The 18,475-nt window shown below is 53.4% G+C and overlaps 1 protein-coding gene across 2 annotated transcripts in view; it reads left to right on the top strand.

Annotated features, from left to right (window-relative positions):
* The window catches only part of Stk10 (serine/threonine kinase 10), a 74,366-nt gene that overhangs the window by 42,236 nt on the left and 13,655 nt on the right, over positions 1 to 18,475 (top strand). Inside the window, exons 5-12 of one of the 2 annotated variants that reach the window (XM_074057792.1) lie at positions 6,502 to 6,574; positions 7,468 to 7,662; positions 8,147 to 8,228; positions 9,092 to 9,226; positions 10,583 to 11,071; positions 12,712 to 12,842; positions 14,639 to 14,762; positions 15,102 to 15,281. In XM_074057792.1, the coding sequence (XP_073913893.1) occupies positions 6,502 to 6,574; positions 7,468 to 7,662; positions 8,147 to 8,228; positions 9,092 to 9,226; positions 10,583 to 11,071; positions 12,712 to 12,842; positions 14,639 to 14,762; positions 15,102 to 15,281 (1,409 nt within the window). The remainder of the gene's footprint in view (positions 1 to 6,501; positions 6,575 to 7,467; positions 7,663 to 8,146; positions 8,229 to 9,091; positions 9,227 to 10,582; positions 11,072 to 12,711; positions 12,843 to 14,638; positions 14,763 to 15,101; positions 15,282 to 18,475) is intronic. The other variant, XM_074057793.1, reaches the window with a different exon arrangement.

Below are 18,475 nucleotides of genomic sequence, written 5' to 3'. Positions count from 1 at the left end.
GTTCTGTTTGGAAATCCTCCTCCCACGAGCTCAGAATCGGCAGCCTATTGGAGCAGTGCAAGAGGCCCTGGAGCCCAGGGTCTTTTGCTGGCCTCTTCCTACCCTCTGGCCCCTGGAGCCCCCACCACTGCACTCAGACCATAGGCAACTGCTCTTTAGGCCTTTCTCCCGGCATCAGTTCCTTCCGTAGAGACAGCCTGTGCTTTTTGGCAGAGTGGGAATAGAACAGGTGACTGCAGAGCTAGACACAGACAAGCCTTGTTCGAATCCTGGCTCAACCACTTCTGTGTACTCTGCAGAACCCAGTAAGCCATTTGAACCTCAGTTCCTTCCTCTGTACAGTGGGGTGACCATGGAACCTCCTCACTGTGTGACTGGGTGGCAGTTGGAGGACAGAGTACCTTCACATGGAGGCAGGTACTCATGGCCATGTCTCCCTCCACACTGGGCATTTTGCTTCTTCCTTGTGTTAGGATTTCAAGTTTCTTTGATGTTATTTGATAGGTGTCAGGTCCAGCCCAGCTGCAGCCCAGCGTGGGTGGGAAGCAGTTGTGGATCAGCAAGTGGAGTTGTTTTTGCAGAGAGAAAGGGATCCTGGAATATTGGGGTATTTGTGGGTGTGCACTTTGTAGTGGGAAAACCTGTGATCTTGTCCTGGATCTGCTACTTAGCATAGGGTGACCTTGGACAAGTCCCGAGTGTGGCAGGAACCGCACACCCAGCCAGTGTGCGGCTTTGTCCTGTGTGGGGAGTGTCCCAATATAGCTGCTCGAGGTGGGTGTCCCACACCACAGGCACCTGAGTTCCAGCCCAGTTCTTCTATGAAGGTAGGTGATGAATGCCACAGCCCTCGGGGACTTTCAAGTTCCAGGAAGGTGTCAGCCAGCATGCGTTTGGAATGCAGCAGGTATGCAGGAACAAATGTCACCTCCAGTCTCACCCTCACCTCGGTCTGTGATTACCTCAGGTTCTGTAACTCCCCAAGGACCCTTGATATGCAGAAGGCCAGGCAAGGTCAGTCACCTATCTCTCACCCCAGCATCACCCTAACCAGCATCCCTGGTTCCTGCTCCAGCAAACCAGGGTCCAGATTCTTCTGTGTGCCATGGTCCCCCCTTATCCACATTTCAAGACCCTCAGTGGATGCCTGAAACTGATGGGACCAAATCCTCTCACTACTGTTTTTGCTCTGCATACCTACTGAGGATAAAGTTTAATTTATAATTCAGACACAGTCAGAGATTATAGTAAAGTAGAACAGTTACAGCAATAGACTGTAGTAAAGTCACGTGAGGGCCGGGGGAGTGGCTCAAGCCATGTGAACATCTGCCTAGCAAGCATGAGTCCCTGAGTTCAAACCTCAGTACCACCAAAAAAAAAAAAAAAAAACCAAAACACAAAGTCACGTGAATGATCTCTGCCTCATAGCTAGATAATAAGACCCAAGAGATGGGCCATGTGTTTGCAGTCACACGCGGCTCCTCACCTCCCTGTTTGGCACTGACACCTTGACACAGTGAAGCTGGAATGCAGATGTCCTGTGATTACGAGAGGCCTCCCTGCTGCGATCCAGGAAGGAGGCCCCTGGGAGCTGGGCCGGCTTCCAGCCTCTGCTTCCTCTGTCCCCACTCTTGGCCTACAGGGGCCTGGCTAGTGTTTGTCCCACAGGGCACTGCTGGCATTGACAGTTGCCTCTCACTCATGCTGGTGGAAGCAGTGTAAGCAAGAAATCAGAAACGACCAGGTGAGTGTGCTCCAGGAAAGGATTTGTTAAGTGAGTTATGGCACCATCATACAATGAAGTCTTTCTCAACTGTGGAAAATTAAGCTTCTCTTGCAAAGATGTGTAATGCAGAGCCAGGCTTGGTGGTGCACACCTGTAGTCACAGCCGCTAGTGAGGCTGAAGTGCGGCATCACTTGAACTTGACTTCCAGACCAGTCTGGGCAACATAGCGCGAGCCCTGTCCCAGAAACAAAGAAGGACATCCGGTACTTCCTATGAACTGTGAAATGGTGTTTAATCTGACTGCATTTTCTTTTTTTTCGGTACTTGGGTTTGAACTCAGTTCCTCACACTTACCAGGGAGGTGCTCTGATTGCATTTTTTAAAAATAGAAAATGTAGTCTACCCTCCAGAGCTACAGGTTGGGCACCCTCAGCTTCTACCAACCACGGATCAAAAATACCCAAGTGTGGAAGTGTGGCGTGGTGGTTAGAGCCTGTGCTTAACTGCTTGAGGCCTGGGTTCAGTGCCCAACACCCCAAACCTCCATATAGACAGACAGACTGCACCTACGCACGATCGCACATGTCCACACGCTCACGAGGACATGAGTTCATTTAGAAGTTGCAATGGACTCTTTGCAGTTTTCCGTGCTAGGATCGTAAGTGACGCAGAGCTGACTGAAAGTGTGCAGACAGAGGTGTGCCTTTCTCAAAATGCGCCTCTCGTTCTTTACCGGCACACAGTGATCGTACGGTGAAGTTTCCACACGTGTGTCCAGGGTGTGACAGCCGTGTCGGGCGTGTCCATGCCTGTCTTCTTTGGAACATGCAGTTAACTGCTGTCAGCACGGCCCCCCACCGACCTGAGATCCGTCCTGCCGCCCTCCCCGGCCCCCGCGATGGCCGTTCCACCGCCACTCCTGCCGACCGCCTCGTCTCACGTCACCTAATTTCTAGCTTTGGCGTCGGTAGTATCAGTGCGTAAGCGTTCCCCGTGGACCGGCCACTTGTGTGTTTTTCTTACGTTCCGAACGCACGAGGCGTGATTTACCCCAGAGGGCACTGTGCTGGGTGTGTCGGTGCCGCGGGTGGGTTCTCACCCATGCTGTGAGGGGTCTTTGAGCCTCTTGCTGAGATGGACGGCTCCTGCAGGAGGAATCCTGGGCCTGTGCCGTGGCCGGGCGTGGTTCGCACCTGCCTGCCGCAGCTGCTTCCCTTCCGTTCAAGCCCTTCACCCCACCCCCCAGCAGAGTGCGAAATTCTCTCACCACATCCTGGTTTTACTTAAGAGAGAAAAAACAAAAAACCCACAAAACCAAAATTGAGTTGCTGCATGCATTTCTGTTTTTTAAACCAGAAAAGCAATCCTCTCCATCCAAAGCATTTGAAAGAGTAAATGTGCATAAAGCAAAACCCGTAAGGCCCCCTCTGCGTATCACCTGCTCCAGAATCCCACACCAGGGAGGTCGCCACCTCTGGTTTGCTGTGCAGCCCTCCAGACCCTGCACTGGGGTCCGGCAAACGTGTTACACAGTCACACGCATCTCTCTTTGAGGTACAGGCTACATGCGTGTCGTGCACATCACGGGGGGTGCTCTGTGATCTAAACAGCATGTCCGAGGTAATGTGCTAAGGCAGACTTGGCAGTTAGCTTTTGCAGCTGCAGCACGCTCTTTTTCAGGGCTGCATGTTAGTCCACGGCCCGAGAGCCTAGTGCACGTGACTGTTGACCTCCATGCTCCCGCGAGCAGCTCAGTGTCCTCAGCTCGTCCTCGTGACCGGCTTTCACAGCGGTCACCTGTGTTATAAATCTGATTTTGGAAATCTGTCTCCAGAAGTAGAATTACTGTCAAACACATTTTTTTTTTAAATCCACTTATTTTTTTAAAAACATACAGTGATCCCAAGACCCTCAGCAGACGGTTGGAGGCCCAGGAATGACTGAACCCCACGTTTACCTTTTCCCTAGACACGCACACCTATGGTGCCATTTGGTGTATAAAGTAGCCACAGTGAGCGATGGACATAGTAATGGACGTTATTTAAAACCTAGGAGTCATTTATTTCTAGAATTTTCCATGTAATATTTTTAGCTGCGGCTGACCGCAGGTCACTGACACTGTGGGAAGTGAAAGTGTGGATTTGGGGGTGGGGGGGACAGAGAGTGAAGGCGTCCAGCAAAGCCTGTGCGGATTTGTTCCCCTGTGATGACCAGCGTCCCTTCCTAAACCTGCTGAGTGCTTCGTGCTGCCACCATGGTGCTGGGGACGGCTGTGTGGAAATGGGGTCTGGGGATCCCTCCCTCCTTGTGGGGCCTGGTTTCTTTCCATCAGAAGAGGTCACAGGTAACAGTGCTCAGGCCACCCCTCTGCACTCCAGGCAGGGATTGCAGGGCTGGGCCACCCTGCTGCTGCCCAGGAGAGCCAGCGCCCCTGGGCTGCAAGGAGCTCCCTCCTGGCTGGGCTCCATGTTGGGTGGCGGAAGGGGAAGTAGCAGCCGCAGGGAAGGCTGGCTGGCGCTGTTTCAGGGAGGCCTTTGGTCCCGCTGTGTCATTGTGAAAGCTGTGGCTTCAGTCTTGTTCCCCTCCTCAGGAAGGGGTCAGTGGGGCCACATGGGGAGCTTCGTCCGGGTCTAAGAGGCTGTCACTGTGCCCAGGGGATTGCCTGGGCAGGAACATAGTGCCGGCCCTGCGTTTGCAGAGGAAGCAGGTCCACACAGGCCCAGGCTGACCCAGCAGGAAGGGGACACTGAGCCTCTGTGTTTTAGCCTCACCTGCAGTCACTACCGATCCCACCCCAGGAGGTGACAGGGCCCTCGTCTCCTCTCTGGCCAAACTGCCCCCTTACAGCAACTCTGTCTGTCCAGTTGGCACTTCCCAGGGCCTGGAGACCAGCTCTCTGACCACTCCCAGGAAAGGGCCTCAGTTCAGCTAAGCCCTGCCTCGGCCTAAATTCTCAAGGCCTGCCTGGGTCACAGCCAGAAAATCCTACCCCCTACCTGAATTGCTGCCCCCAGGATTCCTGTCCTCCAGGAACCATGCCAAGTTGGTGGTGTGTTCCCACCACTGAAATGCCGAGCTTCCTGAGGAGAGGACTGTGAAGGCACCTAGAGCAGTGCCTGGCACATGGAAGACTTCAGTTCATATTTGTTGAATAAGTGACTTGCTCAGAGGCTCTGGGCTGCGCCTCCTCCAGGCCCCACCCCTTCCTTCTTCCTCCTGTGACTTCTTGTGTGGACAGGGCTGCTCTCTGCCTCCACCCCTGTACTTTGAGCTATCCCAGGGCAAGGGCTTGGTTTGCTCTGTCCCCACTGTGTACTCTGTTCAGTTGGCTGCACAGTGACCAAAAGAACCCAGAAAAGAGGACAAGTGTCTGGGCTCTGAGCACTGGGCCTCTTCTGTGTGAGGTCGTGAGTGTGCTTGAAGCTCTGAACGCAGCAGTTGCTAGTGGCCTGATGGACTTGGGTGGACAGCCTAGCCCAGGCAGTGTAGTAACCCTCGTTTCTTAGAACCTTAGGTTCCTTAGGGCCAGGCACTGTTAGCGTCCAGCTGCGCTTGGAGGAGGGACCTCTCCAAGGGCCTCCCCTGTTCAGTCACCCTGAATGCCCCGAGGGCATTTCTCTGTGTACCTCTGGGTTCTTCTCTTTGCTGTGGGCTGGGGAGGAAAGTTCAAGTGCTGGGTGCATTTAGAGATAAATTTTAAAGATTTGTTTTTTGTTAGTCCTGAAAGTCACATCACAGGGAAGTTACAGAACTTGGAAAGTGGAAGGAACCTTGTGCGGTTTCCTCATCCCCTCACACAGCCAGCGAGGCCACTGCAGTACTTCCTCAATGCCAGACAGTGTCTGCATTAGCCGAGCTGCACCTCAATGGAAAAGTACTTCAGAACTAATTTTAGTGACTACAGAGACCCTCGTGGGGCCCGGGGTGGGGGAACCAAGTGGCTTTTCTTTTCCTTTTTTTTTTTTGATGGTATTGAGGTTTGAACTCATGACCTTGCACTTACTAGGCAGGTGCTCTACCACTTGAGCTACTCCACCAGCTTTGTATGGCTTTTCTTAAACTATTCCATGTTTACCTTTGACCTTGTCTTGTCTCTCTCTCCTCTCTCCTCTCTCTCTCTCTCTCTCTCTCTCTCTCTGGCAGAGCTGGGGATACAACCCAAGGCCTTGTGTCTGCTAGACAAATGCTGTACCGCTGAGCTGCATCCTCAGCCCTTGGTTTTTCAAGGCAGGGTTTTGGTATACAGCCCAGGCTGGGAATTTGGGATCCTCCTGCCATACCTGCTGTCTTACCTCTGTGAATGTCCTATTTTATCTTGCTCGTGTGTGTGTGTGTGTGTGAGAGAGAGAGAGAGAATCTTAAAATCTTTTTGAAAAAGACAGGATAGATTTAATGTATGTTACACATAAAAAGGTTTTTTTTTTTTTAATGACAGTAAAAAAGATAGCGATTGTGGTTGTCTCAGATTCATTGCTGATTCAGTGTTTTTTCCTTAGAAGCTCCCTAGGTTACAATTACTGTGTCACCTGGGCACAGATGCTCTAAAGGTTTTTGTTATTGCCAGACAGCGTTCCCAAGGGCCCCTGCCAGTTTTTGCTGACGGTGGGAGGATACCATCGGGACATTTCACAGCTCCAGATGGTGCTCCATTTTTCAGCATCTGTATTCTGCTGGACAGTGATTGAACATCCCTGAGTCCACATCGTGGCCTTCCCCCGGGGCCATGGGTGGAGGATTGTCCCTCACATATTTTATCTGGGACTCTGTCTTCCAGCTGACTTTGGTGTGTCTGCCAAGAATCTGAAAACTCTGCAGAAGCGAGATTCCTTCATAGGGACGCCCTACTGGTGAGTCGCGCCACTCCAGGGGGCTGGACATGAGCTGGAAACCCTGAGGTGACCTCTGGGTGGAGGTGGGTGGGCAGGCAGCCTGCCATGGAAGGGTCCACTCGGACAGTGTATTGTGTTTCTGCCTCAGTTTCCTCATGGTAAGCCAGGAAGGTGACAGCACCTGCTTAGTAGGGCTGCTGTGAGTGTGGGCTAAACTGAATCCCTGAAAATCAGTTCTTGATTTATTTAACACATAAATACTGAGCGCAGGGCTCCAGCCAGGAGTGGGGTGCAAGGATGAACCCACAATGCAGAATCAGTTCCTCCCATTGCCGGAAGTCTCCCTGGGCGTTGGCAGGCCATTGTGATTCCTTTCTTCCCAAACTGACTTCAAAATGAAACAAAACTCTCTTACTCAACTTCATGCCTAATGACTTGCTGTCTTGTGTTTTCACAGCTTGACACACACACACACACACACACACACACACACACACACACACACACACACACACACACACACACACACACACACACACGGTGGTGCTTGCTCGCTCATTTCGCCTAACTTCGCCTAACCCTCTCTCTCCCCCCTTTGGCTCCTTCCTCCTTTCCTCTCCCATCCTTTCTCTGTGCTGCTGTGCCCCCTCCCCAAACCCACCCGCGTCCCTCCCCAGGACTCTGTTCTGGATCGCTGCTGCCTCCTGGTGGCAGCCTTGGGAACGGCAGGAGGTCTCCTGGTGGGCACCGTGAAGTGAAGACCATTCCTTCTAAGGAAGCCGGTGGGAGGTCAGGTCTTTCACACCTGGGCCATCTCTGGCTCAGGCTGGTGGTGGCCCGCAATCCTAGCCTCCAGGACACACCGGGGGTGGGGGGCGTTCTCAGCCCTCTGCTGTCATTGGTTGGCTCAGGATGGCCCCCGAGGTGGTGCTGTGTGAGACCATGAAGGATACGCCCTATGACTACAAGGCAGACATCTGGTCCCTTGGCATCACGCTGATTGAGATGGCAGAGATCGAGCCCCCACATCACGAGCTGAATCCCATGCGTGTCCTGCTTAAGATCGCCAAGTCGGACCCCCCCACGCTGCTGGCACCCTCCAAGTGGTGAGGGGCAAGGGGACCCTGGGAAGGCACAATGTCTCCTAAAGTCGGGGGGGCCTGGGGATCTGCAGGGCTTTCAGAGCCGGCCTTTCCCTCTGTGCTCTGGACACAAGAACAAATCCTATAAGCCAAGTACATGGGTCCTGTCATCCCACAAGCACCAAGAGCCCAAGCCAAGCCCCAGCAGGCATGGCGCACAGCCCTGGGCTGGGACTGGGGGCTTGGGTTCAAATCCCAGCAATGCCATATTCCAGCAAGTCCCTCTCCTCTCCGACTTCCATGTCCCCATCTGAACAGTGTTGTCCATCATGAGAAGGGCCTCGTGTGGGCCCTGTCACCTGCACTGTTTCAGCCCACAAACGGGCCCTTTGTCCTTGGGCATTGTCTTTGGGAAGCATCGGCTCTCTGGGAGGCTGTGATAGCTGTGACAAGGGGGACTCTCAACCTGGGGCCCTCCCTGAGCTCATCATGGACCCTGTCCTTGCAGGTCTGTGGAGTTCCGGGACTTCCTAAAGACAGCATTGGATAAGAACCCAGAGACCCGGCCCAGCGCAGCACAGCTGCTGGAGGTGAGCACCTGACCCTACCCAGTCGGCATGTCAGTGACCTGACACTGACTTGTCCCCCCCACTGCAGCTGCCCAGCAGGCCACTGGATGGAGACTTAGCAGTCAGGCCAAGTGAGAGGTGCTGGGCCTTGCAGGCCCTAACCCAGGCCCTGGTCTTTACCTGGATGCAAAGTTGAGCAGCACACTCAGCAGGGCTCTGGAGAGGCAGCTATGGGGAGGCCAAGGCCTGCCTTCCCAGAATGGTGGAAATGTCGAGTATGTCTCCCTGGGTGGTGGTCACACTGTGCATGGGTGTGAAGTCATCGCACTAGCAGTTTGCAAGCTATTCTATATGTCAGATATAACTCCGTCAAAAATATATATTAAAACCACGTATTAAGACCTTTCAGGCCAGGCACTGGTGGCTCACACCTGTAATCCTAGCTACTTAGGAGGCAGAGATCAGGAGGATCATGGTTTGAAGTCAGCCAGGGCAGATAGTTCGTGAGACCCCCAAACTCAAAAAAACCCATCAAAAACAAAAAGGGGACTGGTGGAGTGGCTCAAGTGTAGGCCCTGAGTCTAGCCCCAGTACAAAAAAAAAAAAAAGACCTCCCCCTGGCTCCAACACTGTCCTCTATCAGCACTATTGTCACCAAGTTCAAAGATGAATAGCCTGTGCTGAGAGGTCCAGTGACCTGCTCCAGGGCCCACAGCCAGGGAGTGCCAGGCCTGGGAGCTGCCTGTCTCTGATACAGGCAGGACTTTGTGAGCTGCCGTGGGTTCCCCTCTCCAAATTGGGGATGCAGCTGGGGGTGCAGCTGGCCTTTGCCCTCCACCCTGTCCCGGCCTCAGTGGTTCTGACCCAGGTGCTTTGCCCCTCAGCATCCGTTCGTCAGTGGTGTCACCAGTAACAAGGCTCTGCGGGAACTGGTGGCTGAGGCCAAGGCTGAGGTGATGGAGGAGATCGAGGATGGCAGGGATGAGGGCGAAGAGGAAGATGCCACAGACGCCACCTCTGTGAGTTCCAGGGAGGTGAGGGGGAGAGGGTATCATGCCAGAGGGATGCCGGGAGGCTCCTTTCTTCTCTCCAGATGCCGCATTGGGTTGGGTAGGACGCACATGGCCAGGTGTCAGCCGGCCCTGACTCCATACATTCAGGAGAGAGCAGAGTCTAGACCTTCACACGAAATCCCCAGCCTTCTGGGTGGGGCTCTGGAGTGTTTGCAGCACCCTTTGGGACAGACAGGTGGGGCTACATATGGCCAGGGGCTATGGCCACCTGGCCAGTCCACTGCCCTAGCATGGCAGGGACTGTGTCTGCACACTTGTGACTCATCTGCAGCCTTACCACTTGCTGGAGTTAAATAGAAATGGAAGCGATTCTAAGTTGATAGAAACCACTGAGCAGATCACCACAGCCCAGCTGGCTGGCCGAGCTGTGTACGGAGCCCTTTCCAGGGAGTTGGCTGTTGTGATGGCCCCCCGTGTGAGGGCAGCGAGGCTGGAGAGGAAGGCAGGTGGCAGTTACACACAGCCTTATTACCCCAGTGGGAGCCATAGAGGGCGTGGGTGTTCAGAACTCAGTTCTGCCACTGAGTCACCTTCAACTAGACCCATGGCTCTGGGTATTGAATAGAAAGTGGGTAGAGTTGGTTTTGCCAAGGTCAAAAGCCAGAATCTGTGGGACCAAAAGATGTTCATGGTGTGAGCATCTTGAACAGAATTCACCTGTAACACTCAGAGGTCATAGTCAAGCCGGGCGTGGTGGTACACACCTGTAATTCCAGCTATGTGGGAAGTATAGATAAGAGGATTTGTCATCCAAGTCTGGCCCCTACCTGAAAAATAGCTAAAGCAAAATAGGGCTATGGGTGTGACTCAAGGGATAGAGCGCCTATGTAGGCAGCACAAGGCCCTGAGTTCAAACCCCTAGTACGTCCCCCCAAAAAAGTGAGTACTTGCCATTTAGTGACCAAGAGATGCCACTTCAAAGTCCAGATGTCCAGTGTGCCTTGAGTTGTTGCAGTGTCTGGTCTCAAGGGCCGGAGGAGTTATCTCCCACATTGCCACCACTGGCTGGAGCTGGGTGACCTCTGGGCCCTCTGTCCAGTTGACCACAATGATCTCTGTTGGGGGGTAGGTGGTGTTTAGTCATTGTTAAATGAAGCCATGATGAGAGAGTCGGGGGATCCCTGTCCCTCCCACTGGGGGTCTCTCTGTCATGGGTGTGGCTGTGGGAATGGTGAGCACCTTGGTTTAGGGAGGCTCTGCTCCTGGCACCGTCACCTCCTCTGTGGGTGCCTGGCTTCCCAGCCCTGCTGTGTCTCTGACCCTGGGCTTGGACCAAGAAACATGGCCCTGACTCTCTTCCAGCCCCTGGAGACCCATACTCAGGACCCTTCTGAGGAGCCACCCGCCCTGCAGCCACCCAGCCAGCCTCAGGACAGCGCAAACGGTCCCTGCAGCCAGCCCTCCAGGGACAGGTCCCTCCATGCCACCAGCCCCCCAGACACCGTCTCGTCAAGCGACAATGACCTAGCAGTGCCTGTTACCCTCCGGAAGCCCCGGCCAGTGTCCATGGAGGCCAGAATTCAGGCGGCCGAAGAGAAGCAAGGTGCTGGCCAGGCCCGGGATCTCAGTCCTGCAGCCGCCAGGTCCCAGAAGGCTGGCCAGAGCCGGCCCAACAGCAGCGCCCTGGAGACCCTGGGTGGCGAGAGGATGGCCAATGGTGGCCTGGAGCTCCTGGTCCCCGCAGCATCAGACCCTTCCAAGAGGGCCTCAGACTGTGGCAGCATGGACTACAGCCCTTCCCTGTCAGCCGACCTGTCCCTGAACAGAGAAACAGGCTCCCTGTCCCTGAAGGTAATGTCACCTGTCACCCCGCAGGTTCAGGAGCCCTGTGTGCTGGCGCTCAGGGTCAGTTCTCTTCCAAAGCAATTAGTAGCTTTCCTCTACTGTATTTTATTCACTTCCTTATTTTGGGGTTTTGGGGATGAACCCAGAGCCTGGTGCCTCCCCATGGCTTCATGGGCTTCACCCCCAGCCCCCTGCCTTCCATTTAAATGATTCATAAGGCTCACCCTGTGAGATTGCAGCTTGGCTCGTCGTTTAATCTCCTGAATGTCTGGGTCAGTATGGGACTTAGTAATAGTAAGCAGTCGGCTTGGATTTAAATTGTGAAGTGTGGGTAAAAGGGCCAGTAAACCTTGAGAAAGCATTCTGGAAGACACTTGTGGGTCAGCCATATGGTTCCAGATGGACTCAATGACAGGAAGTGGGCTCAGCTTCCTTCCCTGGCTCGGCCCGTCAAGGGGGGAGACCTATAAATAACCACGACCCCAGCACAAAGTACTTCAGGAAAAACAAAGGGCTGCTTCATCTGCCTGGTGACAGGAGCAGAGGCCGAGTGACGTCAGGAGCTGGCCTAGGCCAGAAGCACAAGGTGGTCAGACTTGGGACCGCCAGCTCCGACCCCACTTGGTGTTCTCTTCGTTCCTTCCACTTAAACTGTGAACTGAGCTGAAATCTTACAGGATGATCCTTAGGAACCATTTAGATGGAAGAGACTTAAACTGCTCGTCACCTGATCCCAACCAAGGCTGTGACAGTGCCATGTCTGTTTTTCCTCCTGAGAAATGTGGAAAAGTGAGGATCCCGGTTTTGGGGGAGTGAGGACTGAAGGGAGGGTCTCCACCTTGGCCACTCTGGTTCATTCACTGCTCTCCCTGGGGCCTTGTTGTGAAGGCAGAGCTGGGCTCTAGCAGGAAGGGCCTCGGAAGCCAGGGAGAGGTCAGCAGAAACCCAGTGCTGGCCGCCAAGCCCTCAGCAATCAGAGCTGAGCACTCCACACTTCGACCACTGTGACACCTCCCAGTGCTGGGGACATGCTAAGCAGCCACGTGCAAACTGTGCAGTTATTCACAGTGAAAGACGTGATGAGGAATCTTCCACCTCACGGCAGCCCCTGGCAGGTGCAGCTGCCGCTGGGGTTCGGGCCAGTCAGGTGTGACTCCCAAATCTGTTATTCCTGAGAGGGGCCCCATTACAGTTTCCCTGTGGAGGACAACTGTGGTCTGTGATCTTAACTCTCAGAAATAAATACCGAGTGCTGGGTACCACTCTGTGTGCCCCATAGCCCCTCCTCACATCTTTGTCCTCCAACAGTGGAGGAGGCTGAGGCTCAGACAGGACAGGGACTTGTCCAGGGTCACAGGGCCAGCGAATGTCCAGTGAGTAGGACTCGGCTTTTTCTGAAGTGTCCTGGTTTCACAAGAGTGTTGGAGGCGAAGTGAAGGGGACGTGTCTGAACTCCTGGACCAGGGGAGGGAGAGGGTGATGCCCGATGCTCCAGCCCTCAGGTTGAGAAGTTGGAGGTGAGAGAGACAGCGCATAGCCATGTCCGCCCTGGGCCCAAGCCGTGGGGCCGGGAGTGCTGTGGCCTCATCTTGAGTCAGCCATGGACTCCTAAATGCTGAGTTTTGGCACATGTTTTCCCTGGCCAGGACTCAAGGCTGCACAACAAAACCCTGAAGCGGACACGCAAATTTGTAGTGGACGGCGTAGAGGTGAGCATCACCACCTCCAAGATAATCAGCGAAGATGAGAAGAAGGACGAGGAGATGAGGTTTCTCAGGTAAGTGGGAGCCATCGATGGTGGCAGTGGGGGCGGGGAGAGGCCCTTGATCTTCTAGGTGAGAAGAAGAGCTGTCAGTCCATAGTGTGAAATGGGGGAGTTGAGGAGACAAAAGGAAACTGGTTTTTCCTGGGCTTTTATGCCCAGCCATCCATTCTACCCATTTACACACCCAGTAACCCATCTGCCCGACCATCTGTCCATCTACCCTTCCATCCATTTATCAGCCATGTACCCATGGCTACCTATCCATCTATCCACCCATCTGCCCACCTACCCAGTTAGCCATCATCTGTCCATCCATACATCTGTCTGTCCATCTACCCAGTCATCCATTTATCCACATATCCAGTAATCCATCCACTGAACCCTTCACTTACCCTTTCATCTACCCATCCATGCATCATCTATCTACCCATCTGCCCACTCACGCATCATCCATCTTTCCAGCTGTCCATCACCTATCCATCTGCTCATTCATCCACCAACCATTCATCTATCCTTGTAGCCATTTATCCACTTATCCATCCATCCATCTATCCATCCATTCATGTATCTACCTGTCCAGTTATCCACCCAGCCATCCATCCATCCATCCATCATCCAGTCACCCATTCATCTATCCCATCCATTAATCCACCCAACTACCTACCCATGCATTGCCTATCCAACCATCCATCTACCTACCTACCAGGTGGATGCAGGATGGTGACCCTGATAAATGAGGCGATTGCCCTTATAGAACTCACATTTAATGAGCCAACCCATAATACATGAGATAAATTCTTGGTCATGAAGGAAGTAATGGTGATATGATAGTGAGAGCCTGGGCTGGGCAGAGGCTGCTCCTAAGGTAACCCCCTGAACCAAGCCTGAAGGATGAGGGGAGCACAGTGAGCTGCAGTTGCTGAAGACGTGGGCGAGGGGCACTCAATTTGTTTCTGGATCTGAGAGAAGGTCCTGGAGTGTAGCATGTCAGGGAGAGGCGGCTGTGGTCTGTGGGTGGGCAGAACCACAGTCATGAGGGACTGTAGCTGGGTTGGGAGGCTGGCTCATTGCAGGCATTGCAGAACAGGAATGACTGGCATGAGCAGCTCCCACGTTCCCTTTGGAAGATTGTCCTGGCTGTAGAAGGGGTAAGACTGGCAGAGGGAGACCCTGTCCAGGACTGCCAGGCTCAGGCTGGGACAGTGACCAGAAGGGAGAAACAGTGGTCGGCTTCCACGCACATTCTGGAGGCAAATGCAGTGCCAGTGATGAGGAATTGGCTGAGGAAGAAGATGGGAGGCAGAGCATTTGCCAGCGGGCTTCGCTCTTCTCTATTGTCCCCCTAACTGCCTGAGGCCAGGCTTCTGCAGGCTCCGCCATTATTAGTTTGAAGACCATCAGTAACACATCAAACACGTCCGTATGTTTTAAAGGCACAAGCATCCTAGAGTCAGTTAGAAGCAGCTCAGGATGGGCTGGGGACATAGCTTGCATATCCATTCCCCTACGCTGTTGCCCACTTAGAAGATGGCAGTGTGGTTTCTGTTAAATTTTCACTGCATAGCATGCAGGTAACCTTACAAAGGTTTTGCTTCGTTGGCGGCTGGACTGGCCTCCTCTTCTTGCTGGTGGTAAGCACTCTCCGTACTGAGCACACGCAGTGCAAATGGCAGGGAGCCCGAGCATGTGACCTGTGGCCTCGGCCTAGGTGACTGCTCCCTGATCCAGGCCATGCTGGCCACGCTGTGAATACCGTAGCTCCGAGGCCACATGGTCACTGGGAAATGGTCGCGCCCTTTCATCCTCAGGCGCCAGGAACTCCGAGAGCTCCGGCTGCTTCAGAAGGAAGAGCACCGGAACCAGGCGCAGCTGAGCAGCAAGCACGAGCTGCAGCTGGAGCAGATGCTCAGGCGCTTCGAGCAGGAGACCAGCGTGAGTGCTCTGGGTGGAGGGCGCAGAGGGCCAGGGGACCAGTCCCTGGGGCTTCCGTCCTCAGCAGGCTGTGGCTGGGAACCACACCCCAAGGTCACACAGAGCACCTCTAGAGGAAGTCGCCTCTGTGAGCACAATGCAGCCACTCTGCAAGGTTGGTGGTCTTCTCTCCCTTTTGTGGTTGAGAAAGTGGAGACTCAGAGAGGTTAGGTGACTTGGCCTAGGCCACACAGCAAAGAAGTGGTGGAGCTGGGTTTCAAACCCAGCTCTGAGCTCTGCATCTTCCTTCCAGGTATAAAGTGACTTTGCTCAATTTCTCTGAACTTTTGCTGCTTCCAGGCCAAGAAGAAGTTCTTTGACACGGAGCTGGAGAACTTGGAGCGCCAGCAAAAGCAGCAGGTGGAGAAGATGGAGCAAGACCATGCCGTACGCCGCCGGGAGGAGGCCAAGCGGATCCGCTTGGAGCAGGACCGGGACTATGCCCGGTTCCAGGAGCAGCTCAAGCTGATGAAGAAGGAGGTGAGCGGCCATGGGGCAGGGCTGCTGGGAGCCATAGGACCCTCGTGGCATCAGAGGGGCTGTGAGCGCTTGAGGCAGCCACATAGGGGCCTGTGTCCTCTGGCCACACCTTCAGTGCCCCCTTCCCTGTCCTTCCTGAGTTGGCTCCACTCCTAGCCAGGCCCTTGTGATGTGGTCTCTGAGCAGCTACTTTTACAACTCCCAGCTCCACACTACTGGCTGCGAGATCAGGAAGAAGCAAAGGAAAGTGGCCCCCCAAATCAGAAATGCTATCAGCAGAGAGAGGCAGAGTGGGCGAGCACACCTGGTCTCTGTGCTCTGCCGTCTCTTCCCCCCACCTCCAGTTGGAAGGGGAAGGGGACATGGTCAAGCAGTGAGTGTCCAGAGACAGGAGGAGGGAGGGACATCAGCCTGCCTGCAGCAGGGCTTCTGGGTGGGACAGCCTTTGAGTCTCAGGAGGGAGGAGTTCAGGCTACCCCCAGTCTCCATCTAAGTGCTAGATGAACAGCCTCGAAGTGGATGGCAGTCCTGGGGCCCCGGGCCCCGCTCCCAGGCTGCCCTGCAGTGGGAGTGACAGGTGACACATCCAAGGGACTGGAGACAGCGGCTTGCAGAACCAAGGGTCCTGACTGAGCAGAGCCAGGGCTGGCACCGGACAAGTGACTCACTTCAGACACAAATCAGGGGCCTCAAAAACACCAGTAATCGAGATAAGTTACCGTAATGCAGTATTTTAAAGATGAATGCAAAAAACATGGACAGACTGCCAACTGTTTACCAAAGACAGAATTTGACAGGGCTGGGATTAGGTGAGTGAGGTGTTGTGATTGGGTCCTCCAGGCACAGCACTGGTTACTTTCTTAAGATGACAGAACGGCTTACAGGAGGAAGGATGGATTTTGCTCATGTTTTCAGAGGGCTCAGCCACGGCTGCTTAGCCCCAGGGGCTGAACAGAGCATCATGGTGGCAAAAGAGCCATTCACCTGGCAGACAGGAAGCAGAGTGCAGTACCAGGAAGGACAGGGAAGAGAGGGGACAGACACCCTCCCCAGTGACCCGCTTCCTCCAACCCTGCAGGAAGTCCACTACCTCCCCATAGTCTGTTCAAGCTTTGCATCCATCAGTGGATTAAACCATTGATTCAATCCAAGCCCTCGTGATCCAGTCCCTTCTGGAGAGCCTCACAGACATGCCGGAGCTGTGCAGACTTGCTTCTCTGAGCCGTGGGTCACATGTCTAACAATGGGACATTGGCAGGCAGCCAGGCACAGTGCAAGGTTCCCAGAGCTGATGGTTGGGTTTTATTTCCTAACTCACTTCACACTTCCTTATTCCTCAGAATCCTCTGAGCATCAGTTCCACAGCCCTGCAGATCCTTTCTGTAAAGTGACACTGTTTGCATGTGACCTCCACACATCTGCCGTGCTCTGTAACTCATGGAGATATCACACGCACCGTGTGTAGTGCTTTGCAAATAGTTGTCAGGCCGTAGGAAATTAGGACGAGGGGAGTCTGTACATGTTGAGTGCAGGTTTTCCCAAATATTTTCTGTCCAGTTTGCACAGTGATGAAATCAACAATGACACTTTTCTCTGAATGTGCCTTGTCAGAAAGCCATCATGACTGTATTTTGTTTTCTTTGCAGTACTGGGATTTGAACTCAGGGCCTCACACTTGCTGGGCAGATGCTCTACCTGTTGAGCCATGCCTCCTGCCTTTTTTTTGCTTTAATTATTTTTCAGTAGGGTCTCATGTTTATGCCAGGCCTTGATCCTTCTGCCTCTGCCTCCTGCATAGCTGGGATGACAGGCATGAGCCACTGCGCCCAGCACGGCTATATTTCTTAAGTAGTTGGAACTCCCTAACACTGCAGAGCTGTGGTCCTGGAAGGATCCCTAAGGAAATTTTAGTTAAAAGCCGGCTTGTTTTTCCCGTTGCTAGATTGGAATGCAGGTAACCAGAACCTTACACATCTCAGTCAGAGGGCATGCTGGGACAGAACTGTCCCTAGGGTTGGCCCCTTTGCTAGTGGCCCCCCGAGCGCTGCTTGCTTTGCTCTTTGCCTCTGGTTGGCTGTGGGAGTGCTTCCTGGTGTTTTCAGTGTCTGCAGCAGAAAGCCAGACCCTTTCTCAGCTGCTCTTCTGGCCCTTGGCCGGGCACAGCAACCAATGTGGGAAGGCGCAGCTCACATGGCGAGAGGGCACTGGGACAGGTCAGGCTTGAACCCCATGTCCAGGCATCCTTGATGAGGAAGCAGGGTGGCACCAATGAGGTCCAAACTATTTTATTAGGACTTCTATCTGAGGAGTGATTCTCAGCCAGGGACTCTGTCCCGGGGACACTTGTCTGGAAGCCTTTTTGGTTGTCATGGCTGGGGTAGGGAGGAGAGGGTACAGGGGGATAAGTTGGGGATGCTGCCCTGTCCTGTAACACACAGCACAGCCCTCCACAGAGTCAGTAGTGCCAAGGGTCAGTAGTGCCGAAATCGAGAAGCTCTGACCTAAGACTGTAAAAGCCAGAGAGCCTAGGATCAGGACTTGGGCTACGAATCTAAGACCATTAAAAAAAAAATTCCAAGAATCGGAAGAGAAGGTGGAGAGTTTTGTGGGATCTGGGGTCAGATGGTAATGTGTGCTTAACTTTGTGAGAGATTGCCAGACTGCTTTCCAGAAAGGACTGCATCATTTTGTCCCCACAGTGTGTGAGAGCTCCAGCTGCTTGGTGTCCTTGGTGTCAACTGTCACTAGTTTATTTTAGCCAGTGTGCTGGAAGTGAGTGGCGTTTCACCAGGGATTTTATTGCATCAATCACACTGACATGATGATCTGAAATATCTTACTGAGTGCTTGTTTGCTTCCCGTAAGTCCTTTTTGCTGGATATCTGTTCAAATCTGGATATCCGTTTAGCTGGGGGATTTGTTTTGTTAGGCATTCTGACCCTTCTTCTTACATTTGGAAAACAAGTGCTTTGTCAGATACGTATTTTGCAAATATTCATTGTTTTCTGGTAGCTTGTCATCCTCCTTACTAGTGTCTTGCAAAGAGCAGAAGTACTTAACTTTATGTAATTTCAGTGTACCCAATCCCACTTTTTTTTTTTTTTTGCGGTATTTGGGTTTGAACTCAGTGCCTCTACCTTGAGCCACTCCACCAGACCTTTTTTGTGGTGAGTTTTTTTGAGAAGTCTCATGAA

This window comes from Castor canadensis, chromosome 16 (assembly GCF_047511655.1).
Source record: "Castor canadensis chromosome 16, mCasCan1.hap1v2, whole genome shotgun sequence".
NCBI classification, from domain to species: Eukaryota; Metazoa; Chordata; class Mammalia; order Rodentia; family Castoridae; genus Castor; species Castor canadensis.
This window is presented reverse-complemented; position numbering and strand designations above follow the sequence as displayed.